At 51.7% G+C, this 23,712-nt stretch overlaps 1 protein-coding gene across 2 annotated transcripts in view; it reads right to left on the bottom strand.

Moving 5' to 3' along the window:
- The window catches only part of KDM4B (lysine demethylase 4B), a 130,639-nt gene that overhangs the window by 53,611 nt on the left and 53,316 nt on the right, over window positions 1-23,712 (bottom strand). For both annotated transcript variants that reach the window (XM_037505140.2, XM_037505141.2), the window contains exons 7-8: window positions 7,806-7,855; window positions 3,621-3,724 (exon numbers count right to left, since the gene is read on the bottom strand). In XM_037505140.2, the coding sequence (XP_037361037.1) occupies window positions 3,621-3,724; window positions 7,806-7,855 (154 nt within the window). The remainder of the gene's footprint in view (window positions 1-3,620; window positions 3,725-7,805; window positions 7,856-23,712) is intronic.

Below are 23,712 nucleotides of genomic sequence, written 5' to 3'. Positions count from 1 at the left end.
GGTGGGTTGCTGGCCCAATCCACAGATGTGCAAACAGGATGGAAACATGGGAATGATTCTTCCCTAGCCAGGCAGGCCCTCCATCGTGAGTCAACATCCAGTGGCAGCACAAGGTCACAGGCCGTCTGAGTTTTGAGTAACTACCACCCTAGATGAGAAAAGACTGTTTCCAGCTGCTTGGGTAGCCCCCTGACACTGGCAATTCACCCCTCGATGTGCTCTCTGTAACAACAGATCATGTTTCTTTCCAGAATTTCGGATGTAGGAAATTGTTTGGCCCAGACTCCTGGCCTTTTGTTCTGCTGCTTTCCAGATTGATTCAATCCCAGGTATACTGGTCATTCATTCCTTTTCATTTCTAAAAGTATTCTGTCATGCAATGTGTCAATATAGTCACACGTCACTTAATGATACTTTAGACCATTTAAAAGATGAGGGTCCCAAAAGTCACTACTGTCTAGCTTAGGTACAGAGTAGATATCCTATCCAAGTTTATGTGACTATACTCGATGACTTCACACAATGAGCTCACCAAATGACGCCATTTCTTAGACTGTATCTCTGATACATTCGCTTATCTGTTTTGTTGTTAAGGGCTGTTTCTGATTTCGGCTCCAATGACCAAGCTTCAGGGCCCTGTGTGGACAGGTCTTCTTGCAGACAGTTGTGCGCTTCTGAGTACACAGATGCAGGGGCACTGCAGGTTCTCCGGGTGGCTGCATATCTACGTTTCCGAGACCCCGCTGAGCAATTTTCTGAAACGGCTCCCCATGTCACCCATGTTGGCGGTAAGAGCGCCGCTTCCCCTCCCCTCCAGTCTGTGGGTATCTGGATTGCAGCTGTCCCTGTGGGTACGCAAAGGGGTACCCCTCGGTCTGGGCTGTCTTCCTGGGAGGTCTACAGATCTGAACACCGTGTTGTACTGGTTCAATAGCACATCTTCCTTTGCAAAACGTCGGTATGGATCTTTTGCCCCTCTGTATCTGGTTGTTTTATTATTAATTTGTAGGAGTTCTTGGGCTTGCTAATCTTTACTTATTCTCCAGAGAGATGAGTAGAAATCACTTAATTTATCTAAATAATCAACGTGATTCCTGGTTGGGGAGGGAGTGGAGTGAGAATCCAACCCAACCATGTAGTCAAAAATCAATCAAAACCGACATACCCTGGAGAAAAGCCAGCCCTGAAGAACACCAATATATTTTTCTTTTCGAATAATGAATTGCACCAATCAAGGGAAGTCAGTATGCATTAAGTTATATTTTTAAATTCCCGTCCAAGTGACAGCCACATGCAGGGAATGAGTGGTTGGCAGGCAAGGGGGGCAGGGAGGGAATACTTGATTGTCCCCAAGGCCCTGGCAATCACCATCCAAAGCAAGGACTCTCTGGGCCACTTTAGCTCGGAGCTTTTTGAACCAGTGGCAAATAAAATTAAGGTTTGGTGATTTTTAAAACACAATCACTTATTTCCTCTGTTTGAGGTGACCAACTTCACCCTCCCTTCTCTCCATAGCGTACAGGCTCTGGTATAGTACAGACTCTGTACATGCAGGGCTGCAGCACCACTAATGGCCTGAGCTTGGAGCCTTCCAGGGTGAAGCGGAATCCCCGGTACATGAGTCTGAAACCTGGGCAGTGAAGGAGGTGCCTAGCTCCCCCCCCAGCCCATCCCCCTGACCTCGTCCATAAATCAAGGCCTAGAACAGAAGATGTACTCAGTTACCACGACAAGAAGATTATGTTCCTGTCAGAAAATCTACATCCTGGTGGCTTCATTTTGAGCCTACAGTCTCTATCCTCCATGTCACTGCTGTCAACATTATCCTGACAATAAATTAGAAGGCGCTTGGGATGATGGATAGGCTGTGCAGAAAGTAATAAGTAGTGAAGGGAACGCCAGCCCCAAACGCCAGTCACGGAGAAGCTAGAATTCGGTTTCTTCTGCAAGCTCTTGTAGAATAAATGAAGAAGTCAATAGCAGATTACAGAAATACACACTTTTAATTATTAAAAAGCTCTGCTATTGATCTGCTTTTTCTTGTAGAAGTAAATACCATTACAAAGATTTATAAGTGGAGCGTAGGGAGTCATTCCTTTGAAGACTGCCAGGAATTCAGATGAGGGGATCCACGTCAAACCCTGAAAGGGACATTCATCGGAAACCAGATGCTGCCAGGCCCGGGAAACCATACTGAGGCTAGAGGCACTGGGAGTAGCTCTGTGCAGGCTGGGCCAGGGCCTTGGCTCACAGACCACAGAGAAAACACTGCCTGCCGAGTGGGCAACCGGGAGACCCGGCAGGTGTGAGGGGGTGGTTGTCCCATCTGAGCCACCCACTGTCAGGCACAGCTGCCCTCGGAGCACTAGCAGCCCTTCAATTGCTCGCTGGTATTTTGTATACAAAGTGCAGTGCCACATCAACACTGCTGAGGGAGAGAAGAGGGTGCCCACTCACTGACATCCCTTTCAGAATGTTCTCAACAAGTCATGAGAAAGCAAGTACCTCTCACTTCTGTAAGCAATGCCAAGATCTGTCTGCAAGGCTCCTCGCCGCAAATGATGTTCAAACCAGAAGACAGAGAGAAGAGGAAAGTGCAGAAAGCTGCATTTCTCAGAGCAAAATATCCCGCTACCTGATGAACTTAGGAGACAGCTGGGAGTCGGCCTCCTGGTTGAGGCTGTGACAGAAAGAACGAATCCCCGATCCACATGCTAATGCTGGGGCGGTTTGATTGAAATGTCAGAAGCAATTTCCGACTTGCTGACACTCTTGGTGAGAGGGAGGTGTGAGGGTCTGAACGTACAACTTGCTCTTGTAGCTGACAAATTGCTCTTCCGGGGAAAGCTTTGGAAACCAGACTCCAGAAGGCCTCCTCTTCCAGGCTACCTTGGTGCCCAACCCAGATTCTGCTCAGGCCTGCCATAAAGGACCAGGGCACGTGCCTCTCGCCTGGACCAACATGCTCAGGCCCACCCATGAGCGCCCCTGGGGGCTTCAAAACCAAGCTGCTCACCAATCTGGCCACTAGCATGTCCTGTCAGTGGTTGAGACCCCAGAGCTTGGCACCTACCCACCCTCCACAGGGTGAAGAGTTCCCTGCCAACCAGATTCCCCAGCTTCAGGCCTCATTCATCACAGCCCTTCATAAGGACAAGTGGAGCAGCCCCTGGAGCAGTAAATTGAATGAATTCACAGTCTTCACACTGCGAGCGCCAGATATTTCATTTCTAAACAGGCATTCGTTCTCTCAAAGGAAGTGTGCCCCGGTCTGGGGCAGAGCCAGAGCTCAAGAGCAGTGGCTTCCTGGGACGCCCACAGGGGCTACCCCTCCTCCGCTCTCCAACCTGACTCCACAGTCCACACCAGGCAGGGTCTGGGGTTAGGTTTGTGAGGAGGAAAGTCCACACCCACCTGATTCAAGAGAAAACCTCCTCTTCCATCCTTTCCCCCACCCCCCCAAAAAGAGCCAACATGGCCATCCCCTGACTTGCTACTGTTCTAGAATCTTCTCCAGGCTGAAGATGTCAGTTTCCTGGTGTGTTTGTGTCCCCAAGGTCCTGGGACCCAGCAAACCCCCAGTCCCCATAAGCAGGTGGTCCACACCCTGCCCTACGTACCCGGCTAAACGGGATGCCATACTTCTTGAGGATGATGGGGGAGATGAGCGTCATCTTGTGCCGCAGGAAGGCATCACAGCCCTGGGAGCTTCCAGGGAAGAACCCTAGAGCAGAAAAGAGAGCATCAGTCTGATGGGCCAGGCTGGGCTGGCGAGACACCGCTCCTGCAGCAGGTCTTTCCTCCTGTGGACTCCGAGGGAAGGAAACACACAGGACCCCGTCACACTACCCCACGTGCTCTGCTGGCGGCAGGGATGGTGACACCTTCTGACCCTTTATTTATTGAACCCAGAGCAGAGGGGCAACCTCCTCACCTGTCAAGGACCAACCAGGGCTACCTGTGTCCCAAGCACATGCCCTTGACACATTTGAGGTCACAGACAGGGTGGGGATGAGGCTGCACAAAGACGTCTCCTTTAAACTCCCCCCAAACAAAACCCACCACACTGTACCTGCAAGGTCACTGGGCCAGTGCAGGGGCCCAGCCCAGGGGACAGGGCACAGAGCTAACAACACTCCGCAGCAGACAAGTCATGAACAGTGGGGAGTGACTGATCCCTCCTCCCGCACACACATGCTCACTCTCTGAAGGTCACACAGGAGTCTGTAAGGAGAGGGAGGCCTCTCAGTCTCAGTCCCAGCCTGGCTCTTGGGCCACAAGACCCCACAGACACCAGGCGGTGAGGAAATGAAGGCTCCGCAGGTAGTCCAGCAGGGAAGTGGCAGAGAAGCAGACCCTGACCTGCAGCACAGCTTCTGGCCCTAACTTCTGTCCTGCTCATTGGCCACTCAAGTGGGGGGGGGGGTGCAGAATTGACATTTGGAAACGCCTTCTGTCCGAGTGCACAACTTAACAGACTTAAAACAGTGTTCATAAACCTGCAGAATTCCAACCATCACCTCCACCTGATTACAAGTATTTAACAGAGTTCAGGGAGGTTTCCAGATCACTTGTTTGCTGAAACTATGACACGCACATCTGAAGCAAATCCACCTGAGGCAGCGGGGGCTAATCACCCCAAAACTGCCACCCAGAAGCAGTAAAAAGGGCTGCTATGTACATTCACCTAAGGTGATCAGTGTCCACCTTCCTCCAGGGCTGACCCCCAAGAACAGATGGCCAGAGGATCCCTTCCAGAAGCCAACTCCGACCACAGGCCTCAGCCTTCGGGCTAGTGCACACCCTCGATAGACCACTGATTACAGAGGACACACTCACGTGTGTGTGTGCGTGCGTCCGACCCCATGCATGTGCATGCACCTTCTGTGCTGGCATAAGGCGCCTGGCTACAAGGACATCATGGTGAGATTCTAGAAAGTACGAAGGATTACTGAATCCCACAACTTTCCTCTGTACTAAAAGCATTTCAATTAGAGTTATGACTGCCTGCCGCCCGGCCGCCGGCCTCTCTGCAGTTCCTCTTTTTAATGCACAGTTTAAGTGGCTCTCATTAAAGCTCTAATAAAGGCACACATTTTAAGTGATTAGCACCAATAACGCGCCAACACATTAATGCTCTCTCCATGGGCTCCACAACTCTCCCAGCGAGCCCATTTGGAGAGCAGCTATTCATTCTCCGTATTAATAGCAAACTCATCCCACCCATCTCAGTAACACAGTCCAGGACACATCCCCCCCTCCCCGAAAGTTGGGAAGGGACACTGAAGAGGGTACTTGCCCTCAAACCTCCAGGGAGGTAAGAGTTGTCTGAACAGGGGCTACCTCCCTACCAATGCCTCTGCTTCATGACCCTCCAGAGTTCTGACAACTGAGGGTTTCCCGAATTCCAGTAGCTGCTCCACCCTGCTGAGGAGTGACTTAATGAGTCCATATATTTCAGTAAGCAATGACAGGGCAACCAGAAGGCTCATTCTTCCCTCTCAGCTCTGGCCTCCAAGCCCCGGCCATACTCCCAAAGCGAACCAGCCACCCCCAGGTGTCAGAAGGGGACCGGCATCCCCTTACACGGGGATGGTAAGAGGAGAAACAGGCCAAGTTCCACCTGGGTCGCTGGGTGGGCCCTGAGGTTCCGGCAGCTTCTGCAGCTGGTGCTCAGGGCATCCAAAACTGTTCTCTTCTACAGGCCCACAGAGTGAGGACAGACTGAGTGTGGCTAAGTGTAAAGTTCCACTGAACATGGAAGTAGAGACGTGGGCAAGTGCTGGGCAATGCTGGTGATGTCCACACTGCCGGCTCCGCAAGGGTTTCTTCCATGGCTTTGTGGCTGTGGGGGGCTGATTGTGGCACTCCCAAGATACCTCTTTCAGTCCCCTGAATGTATGAATCCAGTACCTTCCACGGCAAGTGGAACTTGCAGATGGGAGGAAGTTGAGAACCCTGATAAGGGAGATGATCTGCATTCTCTAGTGGCCCAGTGTCATCACAGGCATCCTTATAAGAGGGCAATTTGACGCACACAGAGGGGAGCAAGGCTGTGTGACCACAGAGACAGAGATTAGAGTGAGATGGCCAGAAGCCAAGGGCTGCATCACCTCTAGCAGTGGGCAAAGGCAAGAAACAAATTCTCCTCTGAAGATTCTGAAAGGAACTAGCCCTTCCCAGGCCCTGATTTAAACCATTTAAAGGTTTCTTTTAGGCTTCTGGCATCTAGAACTGTAAGAAAATAAATGTGCATGTGCATATGTGTGTTTTAATTAGGACTTTTTTTTTTTAAAGAGCAGTTTAAGATTCACAGCAAAACTGAGGGAAGCTGTGTTGTTTTAAGCCACCGAGTTTGTGGTAATTAGTTTATGGTAACAGCAACAGGAAACTATCGTAACAGGGAAAGATTTTTTAAACTTATATTTCTAAATTAAAATTTGTATTTAAAAAAATACAATGGGGAAAGTGTTTATTAAGTTTGTAATTTAGAGTTTAATAAGTAAGAGAAACAGATCTTGACTAGGGAGCGTCAGTGCCTGGAATGTCTACCATGAGAAGCGTGTTCCTGAGAACAGGGTTCAGCCTGTCTCAAAAGGACAGAGTCCGGGTTTCTAACAGACGTGTTAGCCTCACAATACCCTCCACCTGGGTGGTTCCTGCCCCGCTCAGCCCAACAACCCTCCATCCTTGAGGACTCCATGTCGCTCACTTTAGCAGACATTTGCTGAGCTGACTCACAGCTCCGAGTACGTTAGGGCAGGAGACCCATGTTCTCCCAGAGAGATCAATCCTTCCCATCTCCAAAGTCAAAAAGTTAACAAGAAAGAGGACAGCGTGTGGTGGGGGGTCTCTGGGTGAAGCTTGAGGACAGCAGTCAGGGAGGCTGCGCCAAACACTGAGAAATGGCTTTTGGGCTGCCTCTTGCTACTGTTTAGAGAGTTGGGGTGATCTGAAAGGCCCAAACAACAGGCCTTTATGCCCTGCTGGATGCTGTCTACGTGAAGGGCTGGTTCTCCAGCAGGCAGAATGACGGCCAGACCCTTTTGGCCAGTATTCTTGGAACATGGTTCTCCAGGCACTTCCACTGACATCAGGGAGCATGAGCTCCTTGTACCGTGGTGGAGGAGTGCCACAGGGCCCAGCCGCCCCAGCACCTTCATCAGGGTGGTAAGGGATTCTGACTTGTCTCTAAGGATCCTAGGGTCTGTTTTTACCAAGTGCCCCCTTCTCTGGTCATAGCCTGTGACCCTCTGAAAAAAAAATCCCTTTAACTCCAAGCAGCCCCCAAGGGGGTCTAGACCAAGGTGGGAGCACAGTGCCTCCTTCCAGCATCGACACATGATGTTTCCAGAGGGAATCCAGGCACAGAGGCCCCAGCACACAAGACAAAAGGCCTGTGGCTACTCTGCAGCTCGCCAGCACCAGGACGGCATGTCAAGCTGAGCTTCTCATTTTCTAGACTGAACACAGGCTTTCAGAGGCACCACACTTCGCTAGGCACTGGGAGGGAGATAAGAGAAGCCGAGCTGCACTCGCTGGCATGCAGGAGCCTGCGATTACATCTAGGAATTCCAGGCTATGAAGTGGAAAACAAGAATGTTGGAAGATACAGCATCGGCATCCTGCGTATAATTCATGAAGTGGCAAGCCTGCAGCGGGGGGACCCTGGATCTGACCACAGGGGTCTAGCAGCACATGACTTCTACCTAAAATTGATACCCAAACACAGAACGATATCTGGGAGAGTGACAGCTGCCTCTCCACCAGGACCCAGGTCCCCATCCCACAGGCGCAACACCTACCGATTGCCAGGCGCTCCAGGCGCTTGCCGTGCTCTGGCGGGATGGCGTACCTACAAGACAAAGGAGCCCATTAGAGAGATGAGATTGTGTGGTCCACGCACATCTGAGAGTCCCCAGGGATCTGGCTGTGGCCTCAGGGGATATACCAGCTGGTGCACAAAGCTGAAGTGAAATCCAGCGGTGGTCAAGCTGTGAGGCTGGCAGGCAGCAGGAGGGGCTGTGGGAAGGAATCCCAGGCAGTGATGGGTGAGGGGGAGGCAGGAGGGCTGAGGACCAGGGCTCTGCGGGATGTGACAGCATTCATGGAAAATGCCAGGAGTGGCGGCATTCCCAGTTAAGCAGCACTAAATCCCGATGAGGCTTAAAAAGCAAAACATCAACTAGAAAGCAGTGGGTTGGACTGCAGGGGAGGGCGCCCCCAGCCCACTAGTTGCCGGCCGTTCTCCCACCAGCTCTGCATCCCACCCCAGGAGTCCGTGGGGAGAGAAGCTTCAGGAAGGAGAAAGATTTCATTTGTCACCCACTTCATACGTTTTATTTTTACACGCTTTTCATCTGAAAGATTACTGAGGCTCCCTCATAAACAAGAAAGACGTAAGGTGAAAGTTTGCAAAAACATGAATGGAGAGTGACATCTTGCTAATGCTGTGAGTAGAAGCTGGTGCCTGGGATACCTGGGCCTCCTTCCTGGCATGGAGCTGAGCCTGGAGGGACAGTATGGGGAAGGGAGGGTGCCAAGAAGCACCAAGCCAACCCCCCAGCCAATCGACACTCCATCACCAGTCTAACGTCCCCACCCTCCAAGCTCAGTTCATCAGGCGAAGACCTCAACTTTCAAGCACAGGCAAGCAGACCTGGGGCGCAGGTCCTCAACCACACAAAGCACTGATGAGCACTGTTGTCTATAGGCGCAGGAGAGGCAATTTTAAAGGCTCTGTCTACACAGCTATTTAAGGACAGGGAGCTCCATCCAAGAGGACCTGCGGGACAGGGCTTCTTAGCCAGACTGATCCTGACACCAGGCAACGTCAGGGAACATGTGTGGTTGTAACACTGCAGGGGCTCCTGGTATCAAGGGGTGGGGTGCCAGGGATGAGGCTCAACACCCCACAGTGACCAGAATGGGCTCCTACAGAGAACAAGCCAGATGTCAGCAGTGCTAAGAAGGGATCCTGCTCCAGAATAACCTCAGCCAGTACCTGAGATTTCTAGAGCAAGTCAGAGGTAAAGGATGCATCTTAGAGACACTCTCTCCCTCTCACAGTACAGAAAGAACGATGGGATAAGGACATGGAACATGAAAGATTGCCCAGACTCTGTAGCTGTTAAAATCCACTCCAACTGAGCAGTTTATTTTTTAAGTAAAATTTAAAGGGGGCAGAGTTAGGAGATAAGGTGAACATCGTATAGTCTCTAACCTAACAGGGTAGGTTAGGTTAGAGAGCCCTGAAGGACTCGGCTGCAACCCCTTCAATTCATCTCTCAGAATCTCTGAGATGAAGCCAGGCTTTTTTGAAAATGGCCTTTTATCAGTTACATAAAAATGATAAAAGTTAATCCCAATCCAAAGCACCTTTGTGGAATCACCATCCCCCCAAACAGGGATATGAAACATTCTGTTCCTTCTGGGAAGATGCTGCAGGACTAGAAGGCACTAATTTATGGCTGCAAGGCTGTGATGATGAATGCAATATCCCCAGTCTACAATGCTGCCTTCACTTAATTACCGCCTGTAATTGGGAGTTGTAAAGATAAGATTAATTGAATCTGCTGGATGTTAAAAGTTTAATACATTGGAACGTGGCTCCTCTGTTATCAGAAAGTACAGACTGCAGGACGTCGGGCTGAGTGTTCGAAGAGCAGCCCCCAGAGAGATTAGAGGGAGTCAGGGATGGAGCACTGACAGCCATGGGGACTTCCAGCTTTGGGGGTCCAGGAAGCCAGCTGTGCCTCCCGTTGCCTGGAATAACCCAGTGACAGCCTCTGGGATACAGAGAAGCTCCAACACCAGCTGACACACTGCCCCAGTTCACCCTAGGGACTTGGCGGAAAGACCTAAGTTTTCAGAGCTGAGCCGCAGAATTGGCATTCAGGTGCTTAGTGCCGAGGGTGGAGTGTGGGCCATCATCCCAGCAAGAAGGGGTTGCATAAAGGCTTCACACGCTATGCAAGCGTGCCTGAGTGCCTCTGGCCTTCCGACTGAAAAACCCTGGGACAGTGGGCTGCCATGGAGCCCTCTCTCCATGGCACGGCTCTCTGGGTGCCTCCAGCAAGCCTGATGTGATGGAGGCCTGGTGGGATGGCTACAGAGCTGCCTGGGGGTGGGGTGCCCTGAGCAGAGCCTCACAGTGGTCCACCCAGGGTCCCAGGAGGGCCCAGGCCACGTTGCCCTTAGCATAGCCCCACCCGGAGTGTCATGATGAGATCGGGGCATCCCTGACTCTCAGGTTTGGCTCTTGGAGAAAAAGAAGAAAAAGAGAAAAAGGAAAAGCAGTTACTTGGGTGAGAATGTTCGCTAAACCTCCAGGCAGGGAAGCATCTGTCTGGCCATTAGTGAGCAAGGTCTCAGGCTGCAGAACAGACTTGGTTTTATGGGCCACCAACATGGGGGCAGTTTGTCTCTCTCCCTGGAAGCTCTGTCCCCATCACAAGGTCGAACCTACGCTGGGGCAGTCTCTTTCTAGACACACTAGTCCAACCCCACGTTGAGGCTGGCCATGTCCCTTCTAGCCAGAGGTAGCCAACATGCATTTCCTCACACGTTCTGAGGTGCGTTCTGAGTGGCCACTTGACTCCAAGCTGGCAGCAAGGGCGTGAGGCCTGCAGTCAGCTCACAAATCATAGTAGGGAACCCAGAAGAGTCAGGATAAAGGAACAGGGCAGAGCACCTTCAGGAACCTGGGAGAAATGGGAGGGAGAAGGGACTAGGGGGCATCAGAGGGGAAAATCAGCAATGTGGGGATGCTGAAGAGGACCCTGGGGAGGCCGCAAGGGCAGCATGTGGGATTACTGGCTGGCATGTGGTAATGGCAGTCATGGTAGGCGCCTCTGAAGGGGCATGCTGTCCTGGATTTGGGACTCATGATAAGCCCTAGGCCAGGAGTCATCTTTCTGGAACCTTCTCTGCCAGAAACATTCCTGCCTAGCATCTTCTTCTCATTTTAAAAACCTGTTCGCACTTTCTCTCTGCTTTGAAACAGTCCAAAGTACTTCTGAACAACTCTAACCCAGAAAGTCATAGAAATTTCGGCTCTGAACCTCCACTGCCAGAACAGTATCTGTGGCAACCACTCCAGGTGATGCTACAGAGGCTGCGGCAGGACTACACAGGCTCCATAACTCTGGGCTTAATGTTGTGGAATTGCGAAGAAGGCCGAGAGAGACAAATTCAGGTATCGTCTGCCAGACGCCCTTTTCAGAAAGGCAGTCATCTGAAAACATCAGAGGCTTCCGAGAGAAAAATAAAACTTGTTTAGTTTAGCTATAAGGCGCAAGGCAGGCAGGATCCACAGGAGCGATGGGAGCCCTGGGAAACCGGGCCCTCTGGGGGGACAATGGTCCTGGGAGATGGCACATGGTAGTTAGGAAGAAACTGCAGTCCTCATGTTCACAGTTGAGGCAGCACAACATTCCAGAAAGAAGCGACATCCTGATATGGGAGACACAGGCTGGGTAGACTGGGAAGATGGGCACACCCAGGCCTCTGCCTCCCCAGGCTTATTCTTTATACTCTGAAGTATCTAGAATAATTACTGCATCCTCCCAATTACAACTACCCAAAAAAGCAAGACTAAAACCCATAACCTGCCCAGAGGGGCAAGAGTGGCGGCCCAGGCCACTTCGCGCAGGCAGGGAAAGGGTACAAACAACGGCATCAAACACCCAGCCTGATACCTGTGTGAGTCTGACCTCTTACATAGGGATTAGGGACACACCTAATCCCAGAGACTGGACCCCAGGAAAGGTACATCGCTGGGCTAACATTCTTATTTTAACTCTGGAGGCAGAGAATGCGATGTCATTCAGGCCTCCTGGGAGACATCAACACGTCAGGGGGTTCCGCCTGGACAGGTCACCGTGGATTCCGTGCAAGGAGTAAAGATTCAGCTCCAGGGCCAGTGATGTCTTAAGGCAATGACAGCTTGTGGGTGCGTGGGCAGTGGAGGCCTCTGCCTGGTGGCCAGGCCGATAATGTTAAAAGGAAACACATCCTCAGCAGGCAGGGCTGCTCACCTTGGCCAGCGGACAGACAGGCTGCTTCCATTTTATGGCAACAGCAGCCCAGGAAATTCTTCCTGTCCGCCACAGAGGATGCTATTAATAGTGTCATTTTCTTGGTGTTTTGTTTATTCCCCTGAAATGGCTTGATGGATGTGAATAATTATCAGACTATAAAAGCCAGCAAATGTGCTATTTTCTATCGCTCTAAATCATCAAACAAATAAAGTGTGAAACAGCATTTTTGAATATAATTTTCCCCTCTAATGGCTTAGAATTATTATCAAGAACAATGAAAATAAATAAGCAAATGCCTTGTGAGTTAAAAATTAAATGAGTGTGTCAGGAAGAGGAACACAGGCCGTCTTGGAGAGCAGGGACCTGCTCGGGGGCCATTAGTTACTACGACGAAGATGAGCAACAACAGGGCGATAGGCGTGTGGACTCCAGCATGGCCCCCAGTGCCCTCAACCCATAGAGTGGGCTCCCAGGGCTGACTCCCCGGTGTATGATGCCTGAAGAATCTGGATATGCTGCAGAACCTGGGTGTCCAGTCTAGTCTGACCTTCCAGCACCCCCGGATCCTGTGTGCAATTGCCTTAAGACAATCACATGAGACCTCAGAAAGCAGGGTGAGGTAGGGGGCTGACTGCAGCCAATGCCTGCCCCTTCCTGGCCTCTACCTGTCCCCTCCCGAGCTAGACAGATAATGCAGATGAGCAAGAAAGGCCACGGTCACAGGAAAATTCTCAGGGTGGAAATCACGAAATAGGCTGTGGGTTGCTGCACTGGAAGTAAACCCGCTGCTCCAGGGGGTCCGGCAGCTGACTGAGTCACTGGCCCTCATTTCCTCAGACCTTCTGGAGTGCTGAGCTGCAGCGTCCATTCTAGGTGGACTGTTTCCCTCCAGGGAGGGCAGCATTTCCATGGTAATGCAACCTCTCACCCTCTCCTGCCTGCTGCCAGGGTAACAAGACTTGTTGGGGGCTGACGTTCTCAAATCAGTGCTTTAAAATCCCCACTGCACATGTTTGAGTGGCCCTTCCTCTCTCCTGGGGCCCCAGCCTGACCCGGTCTTGCTCAGAAGCAGAAGACGCAACATGGTAACATCAGCGCATGCTGGTGACATTAGCACCTGGAATGTCTTCCATCACCCAGCCTGACAGCTTCCACTGGCACACCTAGGTGCTGGTGATGAGAGGGCTCATCCCCCTTCCCTGCCCCCTGCCAAGGAAGGCATGCCAGGAACAGGGGTCTAGCCAGGAGCACTCTGGAAATGTCAGCTCAGCCCGATTCATGTTGGAGGGTGAGGAAGTTAATTTCACAGTGTCTGCACAAGGCCTATGCAGACAGGCCCCTCGCCGTTTAACATGCTATAATTACAGAAACAGAAAGAAAAAGGGCAGAGTCCACTGGAAGTGCTGAGACCACTTGTCACGCTGGAGGTCACCTAGCATGAGCAAACTGCCCATACATAGCCCAGGAGGCCATGGCAGCTCCAAATGCCAGTGGCCACTTCCAGGGCCCAGAGTAGCAGGCATATGGAAAAGTAATTATTACTGCAATCCTCAAACTCAAAAGCCATCACAGTCCCCAGCCTGGGCCCTTGCAAGTCACGCATCAACTATTGCCCTCTGGTCTCTACAGGCCAAGCAGCCACAGAGTGGGCTTCCTGAAAGCCAACAAGCATCAAGGTGCCATCTCAGAGCTGGGCTACAGGGGAGGGAAGAGCCCAAGGGATTATGGTGATGGCTCCCAGGTGACAAGGTGGCAGGAGAACTGTGGGGACTACACCTGAGGGGAGAAACCAATTACTGTACAAAAGTGAAGAAAGATGTACGAAAAGAAAATAAATTTAAGGGCCTCCCTGGTGGAGCAAGGGGTTAAGTCTCAGCACTATGACACTATCCACAGTCACTGCAGCCAAGTTCGATCCCCAGCCAGGGAGCTACCCACATGGCGCAGCAGACCTCTCCTGTCTTGCCCGCTGTTCCCCTCAGCAGTGTGTTTCAGTGAATCTGCCTGTTCTGCTCCCCACTCTGTCTCTGGTGAATCCTTTCACTCCCCCCCAACCCCCACACCCCTGGCCTATACCCCAGCTCTTGTATGCATAAATAAATCTTTAAAAAAAAAAAAAAAGATAAGCTGGACCAGGGTGGTCTCTCTGCTCCACTTCTCCAAGCTACAGGGTGGAAAGACCCTAAGACGGCCGCCAACAGCAGCAATGCCTATGTGAGGACTGCTGAGGCCAGTCACAGCCACACAATCTACTGGAGTACCCAGTACCTCCAATGCCTTCCACGTGTGGCACACTATATATGGCATGTGAATTATGGCTCAAAGTTGTTAAAAATGTCCCGTTCCTGAATACAGGATAGTGACCCATGTCCTTACCCCAGTTGCTGGTGTCAGAGCCTCAGACATGCTTGGTTCATTAGTGTCTTCTAGATCGTGGACCCGGGCCTCAATTGGGCTACTAGAGGCCCTGCCAGAGGAACCAGAAACCCTGGAGACACCAGGCCATACGTGCCCCACCAGGCCCTGGTGGTTTAACTGAGAGTCCTAAACTTAATACCAGTGGTCAGTGCCCATGTATACACATGGTCCCCAAGCAGGAAGGAAGACCAGGAATTACTGAACTCCTGTTACAAATCTGGCATATTTTTTGAATGAATAAATGAATAGAAAACTGTGCCACACAGGAAAATAAGCTAGTCTCACATACATGCAAATTCCTAAATAAAACACTGGCAGATGTGTATTCAAGATCAAAAAAGTATGTATGCCTCGGGTTGCAAAAACAGTCCCACAAATAAATATCTACATAAAATGCTGACCTGTATGCAAAAGTTCTTAGTTAACCAGAACTAAGAGGGACCTTTCCACAGCCAATTTAATGGTCAGGCAGGAGAGGAATTCCAGAAAGCTGGGAAGAAGGCACGCTGCCCATGATTACAGCCGTGAGAACAGCACCATAGTGAAGACACTAGCCGAGGTGGGAAGTAAAGTAAAAGGAATAAGAAAAGTGACCATTAGAAGGGAAGAGGCAATGTTTTTTCTTTCAAAATAACAATCTCCTACTTGGGAAAACCGATAGAACAAACTGGTTGACCACAGAACTAAACTCTCCAGCAAGATGGCAGAACAAAAAGCAACACAGCCAGGCTACCACTATATTGGAAAGATAGTCAAAGTCGACTATAAAACGTGTTAAGGTAGCCCTCTGTCTGGGATCCAGAAGCAGGAACTGCTCACCACAATAAGGAACAAGGTCAAACACAAGGTCAGGGGTGTGTACTCGCCCCTGATGGAATCAGAGTCTGACCCAGGAGCGGTGCGCCCAGCGCCTCCATCCAGGACAGGTGAGGGCCCCCGACTTGATCCCCACCGCACTAGGGGACTTCACCTAGGCTGCATGGCCCCTCTGGAAGAGACTGCAACTGTCCGACAGCAAGTTGATCTTGCCCAGTTTCTATCAGAAAATCCCATCTTCACTTCTGAGGAGCCTCATTCTGTGAGAGGCAGCCTCCCTCATTTGTCCCAGTGCCCAGGGCCCCTTTATATGTGACAGATACAAACACTTGCAGGGGAGATAGGATCAGCCTAGGACCAGGGTGGCTTGTTCCCAGGAAAGAACCTTATTGAGTCTCTGCAGTTTTATCTTTAATGGATCGTTTACGGGACAATAGGCGATGGAATTTGGTATCTCACACCAGCAGTGTCAATGATTTCAAATAATGACATTTTTATTGAAACGCACACACAAGATAAACAGAGTCCCAGGAGCATCTGCTCAGAGAAAATGGGGAGTCTCAGATGGGGAAAGACCGCCGACAGAGAGGCCAAATGAGCTGGCCTGCCGGCATGGGACAAAGGTAATCTATGTACAGGTGAAGGGAAGCACAGCCTGCCCCGCCTCTCCGGAGCACTGAAGTGCCCACAGCACCTCCTCATGGGAACTGGCATGTTTCAGCATCCGGAGGGCCCTGATGTCTCCCAGGGTCCAGCTTCACAGGAGCCAGAACTGACAGCACGCACTGCCAGCCCACTTTAATTAAGAAGCCAACTTTACCAGGCAAGCAGTGTCGAGCCTGCAATTAAATGCTGAATTGGAGGTCTTTGATCCCCAGGCCTGGTTTATTTTAGGTCTGTGACTTATTTTTGTTCTACAATGGGACCAAAAATCTCCAGTCATGTTTGTACTTGTTTTTGATGTTGTTTGGAAAACTGCTGGGGGTGCCCTTCACAGGTGAGGTCTTGAAAGGCATGGCTGAGTGACAGAGCATCTGGTCAGAGCTGGGAAAAGGGCTCAGTGTGGAGGAGATGGATTTGTGGGGACACGGTGCCATTTATAAAGCAACCTCAACCCCCCTGCTCCCTTACAGAGCTGGCCTGAATTTCTGCATGTAAAGTAACCAGAAGGCAGCCTCCCACTGTGCCTGGACCCCCCAAGGCCGGGTGGCACAGCTGGCTACTCCCACCAGCAAACTCCTCCTCCAGCGTCATCTGTGCCTGAGTGCAGGACGCCCCCCTGATTAATGTCTGTTGAAACCCACCAGACAGCCTGAACAGGAAAGAACAAGAACAAGGCTGTTTAGAGTACAGGAGGGGCTGGGAGCTAGAAAGAAAACTGTGGTTCCCTTTGTCTGGAGCAGAGAGGATGGGGGCAGACGTCAGCGTCCCTGACACACACCAGTGTAGCTGGAACAAGGGAAGCAGCTGGTTCAGGGCCTGGGAGAGTAGCTGGGGCTCTAGGTCTCACTGTGGGGTGAGGGCAGTGCAGGCATCTTTAATCTGGGTGTTAAAATGACTTCTGAAGTCTGTGATGAGTTTGCATTCATCATCACACACAGCCCTGCAGACGGGCAAGGGTGACCCTCATTGGACAGACATTGACAGCTGAGGGCCCTGACAAGTGGGAGGACAGGTCCCAGGTTCTCCCTGGCCCTATCAGAAGTGACCCAGGGTATCCTTAATTGCTCTCTTCATGGGACTAACTTTGGGGAGTATCCAGGTTAACCTGTCCTTACAAACCACCAGGGGTTCCATAGGTCTATGCCTGTGAAAGACTAGGTCTCAGTCTAGTGGCCTTTCCCACCAGGGAAAGGCCACAGGGCACTCGGGGTCATTCCCTGGACCCCAGAGCTTTGGGGAGGGGTAGGCTCAAGCAAGGTTAAGTTTGCTCAGCTCAGTCAGGGAGAGGAGAAAGACGAAACTGCCTGAAGATGCTTCTAAACGTGTCTAGAATGACCAGTCCTAGCAATGTGGCCACTCTGGTCCCATCCTGCTCCTACCTCGCAACAGCTGAAGGCACAGGGACCCCCTACCCCTGCTGCTGGGCCAGGGAGTAGCGGGCAGAGGGGGTACAGGTGGATGCATTCATAACCAGATTTTTTTAAAAAGCTAAGGAAGACCCCGACCCTTTGCTCACAGATTTGCAGGAATCTCCCTTCCCAGGAGCTGAAATCTGCCCACAGTTGAAATCTGCCCACAGCAACCTCGGTAACAGGAGAGAAATTTGCCATGGAAACCAGACCCTGCAAACAGAATCCGAATCACTGATGGCGAGTCTACAGTGACAGGCTGGGCTGGGGTTAAACAACTCCTGCTGACTGGCCTCATCTGCAGTGGGAGGGGTCCCTGCAGGCAGCTACAGACCCCCACAGTTTGAGTCAGCTCCGAATCCAAACACTGCCTGGTGGGAGGACATCAAGACGGGAATTAATGCCCAAACAGATGAGCCCACCATTTGTAAAGAGGTGGGAAGGGGTTCCGGTTACTCTCCCTGTGCGCTGTAGTTTGGAAATAGGAACGAGGTCGCCTAGCCGGTGTGTTTGGCTCCTTCTGCCCTAAAGCAAAAATCCTGCAGTCTCCCCAGCAGCACAGCCAGGGCTTCACATTAGCATTCCAACTCTAAAGCGCCCACTTTGAACAAAAGACTCCAAAATGAAGGGCCATCTGCTCCTGCCAGACCAAGCCAGCAGGGCAGTGCAACAGGCCAGCAAAGCCTGCAACCCCAAGTGGCAGACAGACAGATGATTACACCCTCATGGGGTGCAGCACCAGACCCCACCTGCCTGGCCTAGCGCCCCCAAGCCCAGGCCCTGGACCCTCCCGCCACAGCTAGTTCATCCTCCAACCATGGAATAATTCTTCAGCTCAGGAATTTTCTAGTCTTGGCTCCTGGGCTGGCTGCCTGCTCTTCAGTGGGGCTCCCTCCAATGGCTGCCCTGCCCCCCTCCTGTCATCTCCTACCCTGACGCTCCCCTGCTGTTTGGGCAGACTCCCCCAGGCTCCTGGGGCCACCTGGCCTGGTCCCAATCTGAGGGTTAGGAGTAAAAGGGTCCCAACAGTTGGCATCTGGCTCATATTAGGCCCAGAGTGGGTACTCTGTCAGGGCTTGAACCACCCAACTTTTTCCACAACCTCGGAACCACCTACTTTTAGCACCTCATGTGGCAGACACGGGCTATGGCTCACCCACCAGACTCCCTTCTCTCAGCCATACAGTGTTACTACTTTTCCCAATCTCCCTCTCTGTAAAGTCTGGCCACATGACTGGGTGCTAGCCAATGAGATGTGACAGCTCTGCCTCCCATGCTGGTCCTTGGAAGCTTCCAGAATACTCCTGCCCTTTTACCCTACCTGGTTACCTACAACCTGGAAGCTACACTTTAGAGCATAGACTGTCTGCCGGGATCCCCACATTCCTGAGTCCTTTCCTGCATCTCCCATAAGAACCTATAGCTTTGATTTCATCAGCAGGGCTTGATTCAGTGCTTGTCTTAGGGAATCTAAGGAAAGGGTCTTTTCTCACACTTTCAAATTTGGGCCACCTTTGTCAACTGGGATGCAAATTGCCCCCTAGACTGAGTAGCTACCTGGTCATAGGCTCCCAGAACCTGCCACCCCTCCTGATTCACAGGACAAGCTTTGAGGGCAAGGTGGAATTATGGTTGGGGACACACCCCCGTCCAGCTCCAACTTCAGCCCCACCACTTCCAAGCTTCATAGCCAGGGATCAGGGTCCCTTCATCTGTGATGAGCACAAGGGCATGAATTAAGGAGCCTAGCACACAGGACGCACACAACTTGGCTGCTTACTATAACTGCAGTTGCTTCTTATTACATCTTCACATGTAGTAACGAACTTGCACAAAGACACATAAACAGTGAATACTTCTTTCGCAATGGGGCCACACCAGAAGCAACCCAAATCATCATTAATTAATGGATACATAGTCGGAAGAAGAGTTGTACAACAGAAAACTCTACAGCCATGAAAATGAATAAACGATGGCAATAAAGATGAATGCAAGATACAAATGACTCCATTTGTATGGAGTTCAAATCCAGTCAACACTCAGTGCTAACACCCGGGACACACACAGAGGAGTAACAGAGAAGCAAGGACACGGCACCCTCAAGTCAGCACAGTCATCAGCTCTGGGGGGAGGGTGCTGAGTAAAGATGAGGACTTCGGGGGCATTTCCACACCTGTAGAGATTACATAAGGGATGGCTGTAGAGTCATTTGGGAAATCGTACATAAACATGTTTTGGGAGTATGTACACATTTTGATACTTTTCTGTAGCATGCATGTTCCATGATTTTAAACAAAATTGACAAAGGGAATGTACTGTGAAAAGCACAAAGACACCCAAGACCCCTGGGACCGGGAGCTCCCACACCTATGATTGCCAGTTATTCTATACATTCCTCTTGGTGTGCTTGCGGGGGGGTGGGGGGTGCTATTATAAGAAAAGCCCCAAGTCAATAGACCTGAAAATAGGGAGAAATCCTGGTTGGCTGACCCAAATAGATGACTTCCTACAAAGGGCAGGCTTCCTCCTGTCAGAAGGCCCTGATGCTGGAGGGGGGTGCAGGGACACGTGGCATGGTCTCATGCACCTCTCGATGCTCACAGCAGCCAGGATGTGGGGCCCTCATTTCTACACAGCAAAGAACTGAACCGTGCCAATGATCTGAGGGTGCCTGCAAGTGAAGGGGGTCCGGATAAGGACTCAGCCATGAACACCTCAGTTTCAGCCCAAGATCCTGAACTCAGGACCCAGCTGGCTCGTGCCCTGATTCTGAGCTACAAAAGTATAAGCTAATAAAAAAGCCATAAATCTTTGCTGGTTTGTTAAATCGCCAGCAAAATCAAAATTGCCCCAACTGGCAATTGAGGAAAGAAGAGAGATGAAAAATGTGACAAAAATATGCCAGAATGTTCAGATCTGTCCAATTTGGGTGCTGGGCTCGGGGCCGATCTATTCATTATTCTCTCCCATTTTCTGGTATTTGAAGTATTTTTAAAAAGAAAAATAAAAAAGAGAATACCTCAAGGATGACCGCATTCGAAGCGGGGAAAGAGGAACTTCCCAGAGGAGACACCTGAGCACACACCTCAGGAAGGTGACCGTTAAGGTCAACATCGGCGGTGATGAGTTGCCTGGACAGCACATCCCCACGATGGGATGGGAGGAGAGGAGCCCTTATCTCTAAGGTCTTCCTTCTAAAACCCACCACTCCATCTAACCTAGTAACGAGGCAGAAATACTGCTTCACTGATTGTGACATGCACTGAAACCGGGCACTGGTGGGGAGGCAGAATGTAGAGTAAGATACTAGTAACAGAGAAACTGGGGGTGGAGGGTGAGGTAGGCAGGAACTCTGTATGATCTGCTCAATTTTTCTGTAAATCTAAACAGCTCCAAAAAATAGTCTTAAAAAAAAAAAAGCATGTCCTCCACCAAGACAGTGGATGGTAACAAGTCTGCGACCAACACCAGAGCAGGAGGAAGTAGCCCGTCCGTTCTTAGTGTCGGGTGCTGTCTGTCACGACCAACCCGCCCCCACGCACACTCCCCAAGAAGCCAGTTTCCAACCACCACCCCTCAGAGGGGGCACCCGCCACCCTGGCTCCAGTAAGGCAGCCCACTGGGAATATCAGGAAATCCCCCCACTCAGCCTCGCTGGCTTTGAGACAAACATATGGTGAGATTTTTCTTGAGCAGAAGGCTGACCTTCCTCTACTTTGCATGATGGTAGAATGATTTTGCATTCCCTGAACAAACACCAACTGCGCCCATCCCTGCCAGCATGCTGCAGGAGGAATGGGCACCCAGGGCAAGCGACCAAAGCAGCGCAGGTGCCCGGGTTCTGGGCTCCACCCAAGGGAGCAGTGGCATGTGTTCTCAGGGGATACCCCGGCAGCTTTGGGATATTACGGTATAGTCGAGAAGTGAAACGGGTGACCCAACCGCCTGTGCCACACTGCCAACGCCCCCAAGACTGCCCACTGCTGTGCCTATCTCACCCTGATCTCATGGACTGATGACACTTGAGACCCCAATTTGATCTCAGACTCCAGCATCACGGGTTAATTTTTTAAATGCCAAAACCCGTGTTTAATGTCACACATAACCAGGCCCTCCCCAGGTACCGGTGCTCCCCGTCGCAGCCCTGGGTTGCTTCCTGTGGTGCCATCACCCACCCTGACTTCCCAATCCTGCTCCATGGGCATAAAGCAGAGACCCTCAAGGTTGGCCAGCTTGGCACTGCAGGCCAGCAGCGCCACCTGCAGCCAGACTTGGGGAGCTGGCTTTGGTCAGTCAGGGAGAAAAGCAAAGAGGAAGGGTGGGAGGAGAAGGCACCTGTCCCTGAAGGCTCGCTCTGGGATGAGTGCCTGAAGGAGGTGCAGCTGGGAAGTGGGTTGAACTGCCTGCGGTGGGCCTGCTGGGAGATTCTGAGGGGCCAGGCAGGCAGGCAGGCAGGCGGCAAGGGAGCCGCCCTCTCCACTAGAAGAGCTGTGCTCTGCCTCCCTGGGGGACAGACATCACTCCTGGCTGTCTAGCCTCTTGCCCACACTGCAGCCAGGGAGCAGATAACAGGGAGCCATCCTCGAATGCACATGTGCACACAAACATGCTTGCACACAGAACAGTGCATACCCACGTGAGTGTGCAAGCGCACATACACATGTCCAGGGTACTCAGTGCAGGCAGAACTGGCTGTGCCTGCTGGGAATCAAGTTTCCCTGGCAGCAGAAGAAAGGCTGCCCAATCCCTCTCCCCTGAATAAAATGCCAAAGAAAAACTCTAGTGCAGCTGAATCAAAAGGAAAAATTCTCCGTGCCCCTGTGCCACAGAGCTAGCATTTCTTAAAGGTCAGGGAAGGCCCTGGGATCATGTCCCCTGCTCCTGGCTCCGGCACCTGGAGCGTCACCGCTGACTGCACAGGAGAAGCCAGTGCAGCACAGTCCAGGACAATCCATGAGGGAGGGGGGCTCTGTGCCCTCTATGGGAGGTAAGTCAGCAAGGCCCTCTCCCCTGTACCCTACCCAGGAACCTGACACCTGAGACTTGCAATACCATATTCCAGGCAAATGCAGGTGCAGAGGAGCTGGGAAAGCCATAAGACAATCTCCAGAGATAAGAACTTAGGGGACCTGTGCTGTGCAGGGCTGACAGGACAGAGGAAGTCAGAAGCGCTATAGTCATTGTTCTGAAGGCCAAGGTCATAGCCCAGGGTTTATGGTACCAATGAGCCTCGGGCCTACCTCCCAGAGACAAGATTCATCTTCCACCCTTGTCCCCTGCTGCTCTGCAAGGGACTCACAGGAGCAGGGCATCACCACCTCCGCCAAGCTTGGGAGGGCCAGGGGGTCAGGGGAAGAGGAGCAGGAGGGGGCCCTCCCAAGTTCCTAAGGATATTCCTTCAGCAATCTTCCCTGGCCTCTGCTGAACCCTAACTTGGGAGGGGATTTTCTCATAGCACTTAAAATACAGAAAGGAGAAAATGGCCGGAAAGCCCATGCCCTCATCTAAAGCATCACATTCCAGCAGCCCAGGAGAGGGCCAAGTTGGCCTGTGGATAGCCCTGGTGCCCAGTAAGCAGCTCACAGCAGCTCAAAGTGCCCAGGCCCTGGCCGGGCACACAGGTGCACAGGATTTATCACAGGGTACTTCCCCCACTTGGGGGCATCAGCAGCATTTGGCAGGAGCCCCCCCGCAGGGTGGTGGCCACTCTGCTTTCCTCTTTTGGGTTGCACAGCACAACCAGGGTGGTCCAGAAGTGCCCTGGGGACCAACAATCCTCACAGCGCTGGCAGGAACCAGTGCTCTCCTATTCCGAGCCTGCTTCCCTGTGGACACATGGAAGAGGCAGGGAGGCAGGATTTGGAAGATGGTAAGTGAGGTGATAATGTTGGAAACATCATGTTTCACAAGCCACCTGCCTACCCGCAAGTTAAGGAGGCCCGTGCCCTGCCCCCTCCCTGTCCCGGACTCTGGCACCACCTTTCTTGGAACAGGCATCCATTTGGCCTGGGACGGTGGGTTCCACGGAGCATGGCCCTCCAGCGGCCCCACCACCTCGGCTCTGCCTTGTACACAGATCCCTGCCTCCCCCTCCTCCCTGCCCACCCCACTCCCACCCGCCCTCCTGGCCTCACTGACCGGCCGGACTGCAAGAAGGTCGGTCAGGGGGTGAGTTGTAAGTGCCGGGTCTATTTTAAATCCCAGTCTCAAAAGGGATTTTGAAGCACTCAAATGCTCAGATATTCTTAGCTTCACTGCCTGAGAGCACCACATAATGCAGGCCTTTCGCAGCAAATTCCATGCTTTTATCGACACCAGGCTGTTCACGTCACTTTGACACACAAATCACACTACCAAAGTAGCAA

The sequence above is a fragment of the Talpa occidentalis genome, unplaced genomic scaffold, assembly GCF_014898055.3.
Source record: "Talpa occidentalis isolate TD23 unplaced genomic scaffold, MPIMG_talOcc4v2.1 talOcc4.12, whole genome shotgun sequence".
Classification (NCBI taxonomy): Eukaryota; Metazoa; Chordata; class Mammalia; order Eulipotyphla; family Talpidae; genus Talpa; species Talpa occidentalis.
This window is presented reverse-complemented; position numbering and strand designations above follow the sequence as displayed.